The following is a 12,958-nucleotide window of genomic DNA, read 5'->3' on the forward strand; positions in this document are numbered from 1 at the left end:
ACGTGTTTCTTCAGAAACAGGCCTTTTACAAGCTTATGTCTCATCTCACAACTGGGTAAGGTGATTAAATGAAATGGAAACAAAATTCCCTTAAATTATTTAGTAGTCTGGACAAACAGAGAAGTTTGTTCCGAGTGGGATGCCACAATTCTGCATATTACCAAAACTACCCATGCTGAGGCGAGAATTTCCTGAACACGTATCTCAGATGTTGTAGCCTACTGACGGTCCTTGTTCTCTGTTCACAGCACAATAGTTTCTTATAGATGTAGGGGCCAATCATCATCTGCTTTGCAAAGACACATGACAAGTGAGTATATTATAATGTGTGTATCTGCATATATATATATATATACACACACATACACAGATGATTAATTAAAAAAGAAACAAAAAGAGAAAGGCTGCCTGTTCAAATGCCGGACTGAATATTCCTTTTCTGTCCTTCAAAAAGCAATCAATTTATTTACCTAATAATATACATAGAGACTGACACGTGGAAATAAAAAGTAATTTTTAAAAAAATGTACAAATCTGTGGTTTGTAACCTAACAGTAAGTACTAATTTTTTACTTGACACATTTTATACACTAAAAATACTAACTTACACTCTTAAGATAATTTCTAATCACTTACTGACTAGGGAGGAAAATCGTAATATAAAGAACACTGACTATTTGCCTCCATAACAATTATTTTGAGGAAAAAAATAGTAACAGCTTAAAAACAAACAAAATCTAAGAAATTGTGCCCTTTCCAGTCTATTCTTTACAAGCTGCATCTTAATTCTTATAGTAAAAAAAAACACAAAACAAAACAAAAAACCAAACAAACTATGAGAGGATGTAAACTCATAAATATAAGGAAGTATTTCTAAGGGTCATACTGAGGACATAATGAATCTACTCTTGCTAGTCCAATAAAAATAAAATACTTCAAACAATTTCTGCCGTGAAGGAACAGCACAGTGAACTAACACATACTATGTCTATCTGGCAACGATTTTTTTAGCTTTTCAAACCATAAATTCTGAACTACCAGTGTTTAAAAGCAAGCAGACAATGCAAATATTTTTACATTAATTATGAAAGGTTATGCATATGAGACCTTATTACCTTACGGCTTCCAGTGACCCTTTCACCAGCGTTAATTTTAAAAGGTAAAAATTTAACACTCACACACACACAAAAAAAAAAATCTCATTTCCTTGGAACAAATAGAAAGTAAATGGAATAAAAACCAAAAATGTGACAGGAGTGGTCTGTTGGAAGGCTGGAAGTAGACAAACATACACAATGCCAGCCCATTCTGGATTTTTTGAGTTTTTTTTCAGCATTAATACATCGTTCACAACACTAAGCGATGTTTTCTCCAATGTTTTCTCCAGGTTCTGTTCATTGCTTTATGGAAAAGATCCAGCCGTTTGATGATCCCAAAAGCATACACCTGCATTTGTTCCTGTCAGTCCTCGCTGTTAGAAGCTATTAAAAGATTTAACAGTTCTTAATAGAAAGATCTTGTTGAAGGGAAAAGAAACCCATAAAATTCTAATGCAATACTCCATTTAACACAATTCACTTTCCTACTGAGAACTGAAGCCTAATCTCACACTTGTGTAGAACAATAATGAGATCAACAACTCCCGATGCTTCTTGAAGTATTCTAAATACAAGTGAAACACAAAAGCACATTTTCCCCCGAATATCTGTATTCGTTGCAGATGAAAATGCAACCTCTAACAGAACACTCCTTTTCCCCTTCTTTGTACAATACTCGGCCTCTTCTCACCTACAGCAGCTACATGCAAACAAGATTTTAAGAGGCGAGGTATCAAGCTAACAGAAATTAGTAACATGAGAATTAGTATTTGCATTTTATTTTTTTACAAAAATCTAATCCTTTGCGTAATATCCGTAAGATGAAACGTTACAAAACGTTTTTAGAGGCACGACCGCAACTCGAAATCCCGAATGCTCGTCCAAGCACTGTTGTTACAAGATACTCCCCTACGCATCCAATTAACACGGAATTAAAAATCTAAAAATTTAAGCAAATCGATGCCCAGAAAAGCCACTCCATCTAACCCAAGGGGGCGCGGGGAGTGGGGGAGGCGGGGGAGATGCCCCTGGCTTTCCACCGCGCCGGTGGCCGGCAGGGCCGGTGGCGGTGCGGGGGCCGTGCGGGTGCGCTCTGCCCCGGCTGGGCCCGGCGGCGCGACTGCCGGTGTTATTTGTGGCGGGGGTTTCGGTGGCTGCGCCGCTCAGCGCCTCTATTTACATCAGCGGCGCGAGGTGCCCAATGGCAAGCGGGGAGCCAATCAGATGGCAGATTAGATGTCAACTCGGAGGCAGCTGTCTGGAGACGGTTGCAGCCAGTTTACCTCCACAATTCAAATTCCTAACCTGGCGGAGGAGACCCGACCGCTCCTCGGGCACAGCCGGCGGCGGCGCCCAGCTTCCCGGCCCGGCGCCTCTCCGCGCCGCCCCGCACTACACCGCACTGCCGCTCCCGCCCCAGAAAGGCACTGCGCTACGCCACGGCCCGCCGCTCCGCGATCATCCTCTACCGATCGATCGATCGATCGATCTATCGTCCGAGTTAACGGGCTGGGACAGGGGTGTGCGGGCGGGGGTGGCCCGCGCCCCTTTGCTGACAAGGACTTTTCGATCTTTTTTTTTTTTTTTTCTTTTCTTTCCACCCCCCCCCCCCCCCCCCCCCGGTTTGGATTTCCGCCTGTGCTCGGGCAGAGAAGCGCAGTTATGCGCGCGCGCACCCACGCGCTCCGCCGGTGGGCCAGTCCCCTTGAGGTCACCGGACCCAGGCGCCCCACGCGCCCCGGCCCGCGCGGACGGCGGCGCGGGCACACGCGCGCACACGCGCGCTCTCTCCTCAGAAAGAGTCCCGGCCACGCTCCGCGAATCTCACTGCGGTAACCCCATCGGGAACAAACTAATTTGCTGAGAGCGTGCAACGGCGCAACTCGTTCTGTTTAAAAAAAAAAAAAAAAAATTTATAAAAAAAAGAAACAGGTTAAAAGAGAGAGGGGGTGGAAAGCCCCGTGAAAGATGGATGTTTATCCCCCGGGAGTCCCCCGGCTCCGACAATCCGGTTACAAAATGTGCACCCCCCCCCCCCCGCCCCCGTCCCGAACTGCCTCGTCCTCCGGGCCCCGCGTCTCTCCGTCACGGCTTCAAAGTAGAGACAAAAAAATAAATTGGGTCTGAGAACAACCTAATTTCGGCAGCGAAAGCCGCACTCCAATGCCTCCAGCCCCAGCGGGGCCGCGCATTGTGCGCTGCTTACCCTTGCTACGGAGGCAGTGAGGAGCAGAACCGGCCCAGAGGCCGGAAAAAAAAAAAAATAAAAAAGGGAGGCAGGGGATGGGGACGGGGGGGGACGGGGGGGACGGAGGGGCTGGGGGAGGGTATGGGGGGAAAAAAGTGAATTATAAAGAAACTAAGACCCCGACACGAGTCCCATGGAGTCGGGAAGCCGTCATTAATCGAGCGCGGGGGTTACCTGGGTCCTGCTGATGGCCTGCCCGGTGCTCCCAGGGCTCATCGCTGGGTGATTTCTTTGTTGTGCCGCTGCCCAGGCCGGGTTTGCCGCTCCATACTGGGCGCCCATGTCCTTGCCCATGCCCATGCCTGCCGCTGCCTGCTGGCTTCCCGGGGCGGCCGCCGCTGCCTGGGGCTGGGGCTGCGGCGGTGGCGGGGCGCTGGGGTTGCTGTAGTCGGGGTAGCTGCTGCCGTAGCTCCGCATCATGGGGCTGGGGGACGTGAGCAGCTGGTTCAAGGTAGGGGTGGCCCCGGACGGGTGCTGGTTCTGGCCGGAGAACCGCGCGAAGCCGCCGGCCGCCGCCGAGCCGGCAGTAGCCTTGCCGAGGCCGGCCCCACCACCAGGGCCCATCATCATGCCGCCGCCCGGCTGCCTCGGGGAACTCAGCACCCCGTAGCCCGCCGCGGATCCCCCGTAGCCACCGCCGCCTGCCCCAGCAGCCGCCGCCGCCGCCACGGCTCCCGCGCCGCCGCCGCCCGCGCCGCCGCCGCCGGGGCCGCGACCGTAGCCCGAGTAGTGGTTGTACTGGCTGTTGGGGTAACCTTCGTGAGAGTTTTGCAGGGGATCCATGCTGTTGGGGGCCGCCGTGGGGTGCATTATCCCCATCCCGGGGCTTTGTTGTCCGCCATGTTGATCAAAGCAAGGCCCGGCGCGGCTCGCCGTAGCGCTGCTGGCAGGGGCAGGGGCAGCGTTGCCATAATAGCTATTGAACTCCGAGACACCCACCGCGGAGGGGCCGCCGCCGCCTCCCCCGCTCCCGCCGCCGCCGAGGCCGCCGCCGCCGCTCCCAGCGCTCGCGGGCGGCTGCTGGGGCTGCTGCTGTCCGCCCAGGGGTCCTAAGCTGGGGTGATCGTAGCGGCCACCGATGGGCTCGCCCATCTTGCCAGGCATCTCCTCCTCGTCGGCGCTTTTATTCAGCATTTGCTGCGGCTGCTGGGGGGGCTCGGCCTGAGCGCCCAAAACACTGTCTTTTCCTCCATGTTGCTGCTGCTCCATGTCTGCACTGGGCTGAGCAGCGCCGCCACCGCCACCGCCGTTGTTGTTGCTGCCGCTGCCGCCGCCGCCGAGGCTGCTGTTGTTATTCTGCACGGGATGGTGCTGAGGCGGCGGCTGCTGCGGCGGCGGGAATTGATTTAGCTGCTGCTGTAGTGCATGGTGGTGGTGGTGCGGGTGGTGGGCATGGTGGTGGTGGGCATGGTGATGCGGGTGGTGGGCATGGTGGTGGTGGGGCGGCGCGGCGGGGTGATCGCCTCCGACGCTCTTCAGCTTGTGGTTGGGGAGCAGCCCCGTCTCCATGGCCGAGCCTGGGTTGGAGGAGGAGGAGGAGGAGGAGGAAGAAGACGAAGAAGAAGATAACGCCGAGGAGCTTCCACCTTCCTTCAGAGCCGGCTCCGAGGAGGAGCCGCCGCTGCCGCTGGCGTTGTTGTTGTTGTTGTTACCGGCAGCGGCGGGAGCCGCGTTATTGGCCATGTTCAGCGGCTCGCTGTGGTGGTAGAGGAGATGGTGATCTACATTATTCACGCTGCTGCTGCTGCTGCCGCCGGCCGGACTCCCCTCTCCGACCCCCAGCGCGGGGCCCGGCCCGGGAGCCCCCGCGGCAGCGGCCCCGGCCCCCCCTGAGGCCCGCTCCGGGCCCAGGCTGCCCGGCAGGCTCGGAGCTTTTCCCTTGCTGTTGTTCGCACCCGCTGGAGCCGCTGCAACTTGCGCGGCCATGATCATCGCAACATTGCGAGTCCGGAGGAATTAGTGCTGATAATAGTTATCTACCAAAAAAAAAAAAAAAAAAAAAACCAAAACCAAAAACCCAAAACCTACAAAAAAATCACCAAAACAACCAACAACAAAAAAAAAAAGGGCAAAACAAACAAACAAAAAAACAAAAACACCAAGACCCCCACCCTCAAAAAAAAAGAGGGCGAGTAGGGGCGGGGGGAGGGAGATGAGAAGGGCAGAAAGAGAAGCGGCCGGGGAAGGGACTTGACTGAGCCAAGAGTATCCCCTGCGGACCGCTCCGCACGCACCAAATTACAGAAATTTCCCTCCCCGAGTCTGTGATTGCGATTAGAAATGGTAAGAACGCCTTACGGTCTGTGCCTGTTCCTGCTGTGTGATTTCATGTTGAAAGTTTTTTGTTCAGGTTTAAATGAAACTTTTTTTTTTTTTTTTTTTTTTTTCCTCCTTTCCTCTCTAACCCGGATATGGGTAAACACACGTCTGGCGGAACCGCGCTGGCCCAGCATGGCATGAGCGAGCGAGCAAGCCAGCGCCGGCAGCCATCGCCCCCTCCGCCCCGATCGCTCCCGCGCACTCGCAAAACGCGGACTGGACTCTGCGCGGCACCGGCTCGTTCCCCGCCGCCGGCACCAGCGCGGCGGACTGGGGGTAGGGGGTGGCGGTGCGGCCCCTTCGGGTGCCTCTGCTCGCAGTCCAGTCGCACGGGGTGGCGGCCAGCGCGGGGCACTCCCCGGGCTCCGCGAAGGGGGCACTCAAACGCCGAACTCGCTTCGGGCTGCTCCGAGTCGAAGCGGGCGCCCCGTCCCGCTTGACTCCCTGCTGTGGCGGGGTGGAACAGACCGGGATCGGGACTGGGACTGCTCCCGCCGCTGCGGGGTCATAGGTGCCGCCGCCGGCGGTGCCTCGCGCGGGCATCTGCGGCGGGAAGGAGGCGAGAGAGCAGTCACGAATGCAGTGCTGTGTCTCCAGATGTGCTGGAGCAGAGGTATCGGTCAAACTTTTTGGGACCGCAGGCTGCCTCCGAGCCCCGTGTGTCGAGTTTTAAAGGCTTATCGTTGTATTCCGAGGGCAGGGAAACGTTTGCTATGTCACGGAAAAAATAGGACTTCTTCCCCCTTCAGAAGATCTATATTTGCGTGTGCAAGCGGGTATAATTTTTAACCTAAAATTCTGCAGCGATAAGATCATTGCAGTTGTCCACATTGTCCATCTGTCTCCAAATCCTAACGGTCATTTGCACTGATGATGCTTTTATATATAGGGCTGTTTTCAATATGTTCTTTGTACTTACTTGCAGATCAACAGGAGCTTATCAAGGAGAGCAAGGCATTTTCGGTATCATAATTGTTTCCCCAAACAATATAATTTCCAGTACACAGAAGACACTCATGAAAACCTAGTAACATAAAAAACAAAATAATATCTAAGTAACTCTTGCTCCAAATGAGAAACTGCCACTGCTGGCCTACATTTCTGAAGCACCATTCAGAAGGGTTTTAAGGTTTTCTTATAACTGTCTTAACACAAATGATACCCTAACATTAAAAAAATGTAAAAAGGCAATAGTCACACACTACGTTCCATTAATAGAAGCATTTGGGAGCTCAAACACTTGCCTGTGAATATAGCAAAGTGGGGTATTAGTGAACGTTTTCAAATAAAGTAAGGGTCTAATCCACTCTTATAAATGAATATACGTATGCACTCTGTTCAAGGTAAGCACATTTTCAAATTTCAAAATGGATAAATAGGAGATTCAGTAACAATGGCAGAGGAAAATGCAGCAAGAAAAGATGCTGTCAAGAGCAGGTAGGCTTTTTTTAATACACTGAAAACATTAAAGGTCAGAAGCTTCATGCTATAATGTTGAATTATATGCAAAGATTATTGATCAATATATGAACACTGTGACTATTAATTTTAGTCATGTCTGAAAAGTCAAAAATATTCTGATTTCCGTTATGGAGGTAGTTTTGAAAAGTCAGTGCTCGTCAAGTGCATCTTGCTAATACTTACATTACAACTGTATTTTTATCTTCTTGGGATTGTTTGTTGGGGTTTTTTGGTTTGGTTTCGTTTTTTTGGTAGTCTTTGCAAGTGCAAAAATGTTGTATGTCTAGTAGAAAAACATAGACTGGGGGGGGAAAAAAAAGGTGAGTAATTCTAGTGGGGGGAATCAGGTGCATACACAAGGGTCATTACAGTCTATAACAACAACAAATTGCTATTCTATGCAAACTGCTAGAAAGGGGTATATCATCTTTGAGCACAGAGAATAACAGAACTGTAGGATGAATTCATGCCAAATCATTCATCAGCTTTTGCCAAGAGAATACTACATCTTTGTTAGTGAGCCTTTTTGACATTTTCTCCTGGATTTTCTTCTTTTCTATATTCAAATGCACGCTAATTATACACATAAGTTGATTTTTTGAAGTCTTTCATATGCAAATGTAAGTATAGATGTCTCCTTGTGTGTATTTATTTACATGTGTACTCTAAAATAAAATATAAAATCAATTACACATTTATACTTTAAGTCATTTGTATTCAAGCAAAAATATATATCTTGAAAATCCGATAAGATGTACTGATACTGCCTCAGCTGTGAATCGCAGTACTTCGTGAAATGCTCCGCAAGTCTTTCTGATCAGGAAAATAACCTGCAAAGTTTAATGCAGGTTTACTTTGAAATGTTTTTCCCCAGGAAAGACAAAAAAGATGAGGCTTTAAACTGAAGAGTTTATACTACTAACTCCTTTTCCTCCCATTTGTTTCAGCAGCTCGACTACAAGGTTGGAACTAAGAGGCTATAAAATAGAGGCCCTCAGCACAATGAAATCAGTCTGCTATAAAAGGCAACACATGCCAGTTTTTCCTCCCCAATGGCAGATGCCACACCCTAAAGCAGACAGAAGGCACTGCAGTCTGTGCAAGGGAAGCACAACACAAAGCAACAACGATGGTTCAATTTTTTTAGATCGCAAATAATGAAATTTCTTTTGCCATCCTTTGCTCAGATGATGAGTGGTAGTGTTTGTTAAATTCAAATGCTCCTTTCCAAAAGCTCTCATTGTATGCATTAATTATGAATTTATTATAATATAATGTAAAAAAGCTCTAATTGCCATGCATATTATCTGCTGCAAAATGATTGCACTGATATTTGATATCGCAAGTGCGCACTTTCAACTTCAGCTCCTTTTTCATTGTTTCTTCAATTTAATTTCTTTCTATAAACCAATGTTGTCCAAGCATGGTTTCTTTCTCTTATTTTTTTTTTTTCCTGATAAATTATAAATTACAGTGCTCTGGGATCCCTTTCCATGACAAACCACATCACTTCCTAAACTTTGTCTTGGTTATTGGTTTGTTCCATTGGCTACAATATCCATACAGATCTCCTAGGCCGCCTGTCTGTAGCTTGGCCCCATGAAAGTGAGGCATCCTTCCCAACGGTACAGCGGCCATGCTTCCATTTCGTCAGAGCAGTGGCCTTTAAAGCATATGAAGAATAACACTAAAGAAGACACAGAAACCAAACTGATACTGTAATAGCTCAAAAAGGTTTAGAGGTATTAGAGAAAAACTCTAATTTTTTTTTGTGAGGTAAAAGTCCAGTCAGAGGTTCAAGAGCCTGTTGCATCTGACTTGGGTACCCACAAGGGTCTGAAAAATTTCTATGTACAAAAAAAACCTTTCTGTTGAGTTCTTGTCATGCTTTATGTTTAAATCCCCTGCACAGCTCAATGAAACACTTGTCACATTCACTGTAATTCTCAATTTCTTTCTTTTAGATTGGTGTTAGAATCAGTGAGAAAAGAGCAGAGAAGTAGATGGGCTTTTATTACATTATCACTTGTTTTACTAGTTAAACGTACAATCGAAATAATTTTGAAGTCGGTGCAAATCTTTTAATTGATTTCAATAAGGCATAAATTAGAACACAGAAAAGTAAGCAGCCAGTTCAGAGCTTAGCTTTATGCTTTAGCTTGGTATTTAGAGCTACATTGATGGGATTTTGCTTTTAAGAGAACTCTTACATGGTCAATACATAAATATAACATATATAACATATAGCAAGTAGTGTTTTATTTATTACATAATATTTACATTTCAGGCACAAATGTAATATGTAAACTATTGCAGCCGATATCCACCTGATAAGCCAGAATCTGTTAAATGTAAAGCCTGTAGGTAAATGTAATAATTTTTCTTTTAGCTGGTCATAATGAACTTTGAAAAAACACAGTTTATGCCAACAGATTGTGGCCTAAGACATGTAGAGAGTGACACATTCTACCATTTAATTAAAATCCATTCTTTAGGAGCCACTAATCCCTGACAATTTAATCAATTTCTTCTGGCAATGTGTAAATAAAAGGACTTCAAAACATCATCATCTGGATCTCAAGAATGTCATACACAATTTTATTATGGAAATGCAACATTAATTTTTTTTTTTCCTTGCTGGATTTAGACCACTTGAATAGAATGTTTAAATACCTCAATTTTACAAATGCAAATCATCCATTGAAGTCAATAAGATCACTCACTTCCTTAAAGTTAAGCCCTGATTAAGTGCTTCTGCGGACTGAGGCCTCTAGGAAAAACAGCTCTTGAGTGTGTACTTTGGTGAGATAGCAGCCCAACCAATTTTCTAAAAAAAACCCAAAATCTTCCACTTGGCAGTAATAGTAGGAGTAGTTGATTTCTGGGTTTACCCACTGGTGAAATCTGAGCCTTTAAAGTGAATTACACTAATATTTCTCGATTCTGTGTTATTGTTTGATAACATTGTTGCATTTTGTGGAGAAATTTATGAAAAGGCCAACCTTTCTTTGAATTAAGAATTTATGGTCCTGTTCATTCAATAAGTTTCAGCACAACTGTAATCATAGAGTTCTCTTCCAGTGTTCTTTCATGGTCTCCTTTTACAATCTTTTTTTTTTTTTGCTGATGTGCAAGACACACATGGAAAACCAAACTAAATACTTGCTGTTAGCTACACCTTGTTCAGAGATCGTTTCTATCATCAGGATCGTTTCTATCATCCTACCATGCAGGGTTCGCTATACACTGAAGAAACAGTCAAACTGACGAGACACAGCTTTGACACTCATAATAAATGAGACCAGTACCTTAGCTGTAAACATGCTGGATCTTCCAAGATAACAAACAAACAAACAAAATTTTCTTTACTAAAGTTATTCCACAGTGTAGTTGTGCATTTTATATATCACAATGGAAATATTACACACAGCCTGTAGGATTTATCAATTTCTGTTTCTAGGAACAGACTGTCGTGGCCTCCATGACTTCACCAAGAAAAGTAATTTATCTGCAGGATATTTTTCTGTACAGCCAGAAATGCATGGATTTTAATAGGAAGTGGCACAACTTTTTGCCTTTGCAAACTGAATTCCTTCTCTACGACTACAGTGTATATGCAATTATGAATATTTGCAAGGGTGACAAAATTATGATTTTGCCTGATATGCTCTATTTCTGCAGTATTTGACCATCCACAATCTAATATAACAGCTTTAAGTCTTTTAGCAAGAGTCTCACCTTTCTCCTCTACTGTAGTTCGTTATTCCCTCTTTCCCTCACCTTATCTTCTTTCCCCAACGTTTTACAGGTACATGCATGTGCACTCCCTGGGTAACCCCAAATTCCTGCAGCCCAATTTGCAGCTGCCTTATCCTCCCAAAATATAATCATACTGTATCACACATAACAATCACTCATACTGTAGCTTTCCCTCCAAATAAATTCTACCCTCCAAGTTCCAACAAAGTTCACCTCAGTGCAAATCTCCTTCAGCCCCTCTGTGTAGGAGACACAATATGAATGCTCTCAGGGAATAAAAGGAGGAACGGCAAAGGCTGGAAGAAGATGAAAGAGGAGACAGGTGGGAAAGGCTAGATGACATTTTCCTGAGCCTTCTCTATCCCAACCTGGTACATCTTGTGATTTCCCAAGGGGGCTGCTTCCTAGTTTGAGAGTCGCTACTTCAATGCATTTATCCTTTAAGCACTCTTGTAAGCTGAGAAGTCCAGTTACTCCCACTTCACTCTCAAGGAAATGAGGCATAAGGGAGGAATGCCATAACTGCATGAACATTTCTTTTAGCTGCAGTGCCAGCTCCAGTAGCTCCAGGTGACTGCTGTAACCACCTGGCATGGACCTTGGGGGTGATGATGCAACAGTCAGCACAGCTGCATGGTGTGCCAATAACTCAGGCGGGGGGAAAGAAAATATATTTTTATCCAGATCCTTGCAATGACTCAACCAACGGCCCAAGCAGTAGTGCTGGCATAACAGGAAGGGGGAAGAGATGGGGCAGAGCACATGAGGCTGTTACCACTTCTTACTGTTTGACCAAAGAGGTCTGGAACAGGGGGAGATGAATAGGACCTGTTCAGTCATTGCTACTGTCAAAAGAAATGCATGGCCTAAGATAGTGAATGTGTGCTCTTTTCCAAAGGCCAGCTTCAACAGTGAAAAAAATTTCCATTTTTTGTTAGCTTCACCCCTACCACATATTAATGCTTCTCCTGTCTGCTGGTGCAGTTACTCATGTGTGTATTCCCCAGCCCTTTTCAGATTAAATGAGCCAGGTTACCAGACTTACCATTTAAACTATCTGCATTAGCTCAGACCCATTTGCCTAAATAAGATTAGGATTAAGTGAGCCAGCAGATCTGAGGAGACAGTGGACTCCAGCAGAGGGACAATAAACAGTTGGTAGGTGTCAGTAACCTCTTCAGTAACCATGACTTCTTATACAGTGAGAGAGTCCATCCATTTAGGCCCTAAATGTTGGTCATGGTGATGTAGAGATAGTTACATGTTGGTGAAAAGAATTTATCCATTTTCAGATGACCGGTCTAGACTACTAAAAGCTCCAGGGTGTGAGATTTGCCATCTTTTATTTATTTTATTATTATTGTGTCATAGGGATGTACACTTGGGAAGCATATGCTGAACTGTATGAACATCTCTGAAGTCTCAGGTTTGTATTACAACCACTGGTCCTATCCTCTTTGCTCCACAGAACCTCTAAACTTAAATGCCTTCAATCTCTAGATTCACAGGGAGAGGTTAACTTGGATGAAGATGCACCACACACCCAAGGGAAAAGGGATAGCCATGGCTTTGTTCCCAGTGAGCTGCAGGAGAAGGCTGTGCCCCTGAAGGGTGCAGTAGCCATCAGTTATACATGCAGTCCCCACCAATACATTGAACTCCTTCCTGTCCTCAGAAACAGGACATCACCACCAACTGCTGTTTGAATACTTCAGTTTCACATCCTCTCTTCCATGACGTCTCTGTCTGTCAAAGCCGCAATCAAATCCTCCTTATGAGGGCAAAGTATTTCTTTTAAAAAGTATACTTGATGGCTGGCTACCTGGCTCAAAGCTAAGAGCTAAACTAACCTAAGAGAAGTGGGGTGTTATGTCCTGAGAGTAAACTGATTCAAGACATGTAGCTCTAAAAAAAATCTCATGTTACTAGTCTGGGACCTGATCCTCCAAATGATTAGTTATTCATGTATCCTTACCCCTTTTGAGCCATAAAACTTACTGACAGACTTGAGTAGCTACCATGTGGCTAGGTCTGGTCTATTTAAAATATACAATCTTTGTTGCTTAAATTTAAA

At 46.0% G+C, this 12,958-nt stretch overlaps 1 protein-coding gene across 6 annotated transcripts in view; it reads right to left on the bottom strand.

Annotated features, from left to right (window-relative positions):
* Positions 1-5,775, bottom strand: part of ARID1B (AT-rich interaction domain 1B) — a 336,705-nt gene extending 330,930 nt beyond the window's left edge. For 5 of the 6 annotated variants that reach the window (XM_068151411.1, XM_068151394.1, XM_068151385.1 and 2 more), the window contains exons 1-2: positions 5,644-5,775; positions 3,520-5,041 (exon numbers count right to left, since the gene is read on the bottom strand). In XM_068151411.1, the coding sequence (XP_068007512.1) occupies positions 3,520-5,041; positions 5,644-5,675 (1,554 nt within the window). In that variant the 5' untranslated portion in view covers positions 5,676-5,775. Of the gene's footprint in view, positions 1-3,519 lie in introns of all 6 variants that reach the window. The other variant, XM_068151368.1, reaches the window with a different exon arrangement.
* Between the last annotated feature and the right edge of the window lie 7,183 nt (positions 5,776-12,958).

This window comes from Melanerpes formicivorus, unplaced genomic scaffold, assembly GCF_026170545.1.
Source record: "Melanerpes formicivorus ecotype bairdi unplaced genomic scaffold, bMelFor1.0.p_v2 SCAF_2, whole genome shotgun sequence".
In the NCBI taxonomy this organism is placed as follows: domain Eukaryota; kingdom Metazoa; phylum Chordata; class Aves; order Piciformes; family Picidae; genus Melanerpes; species Melanerpes formicivorus.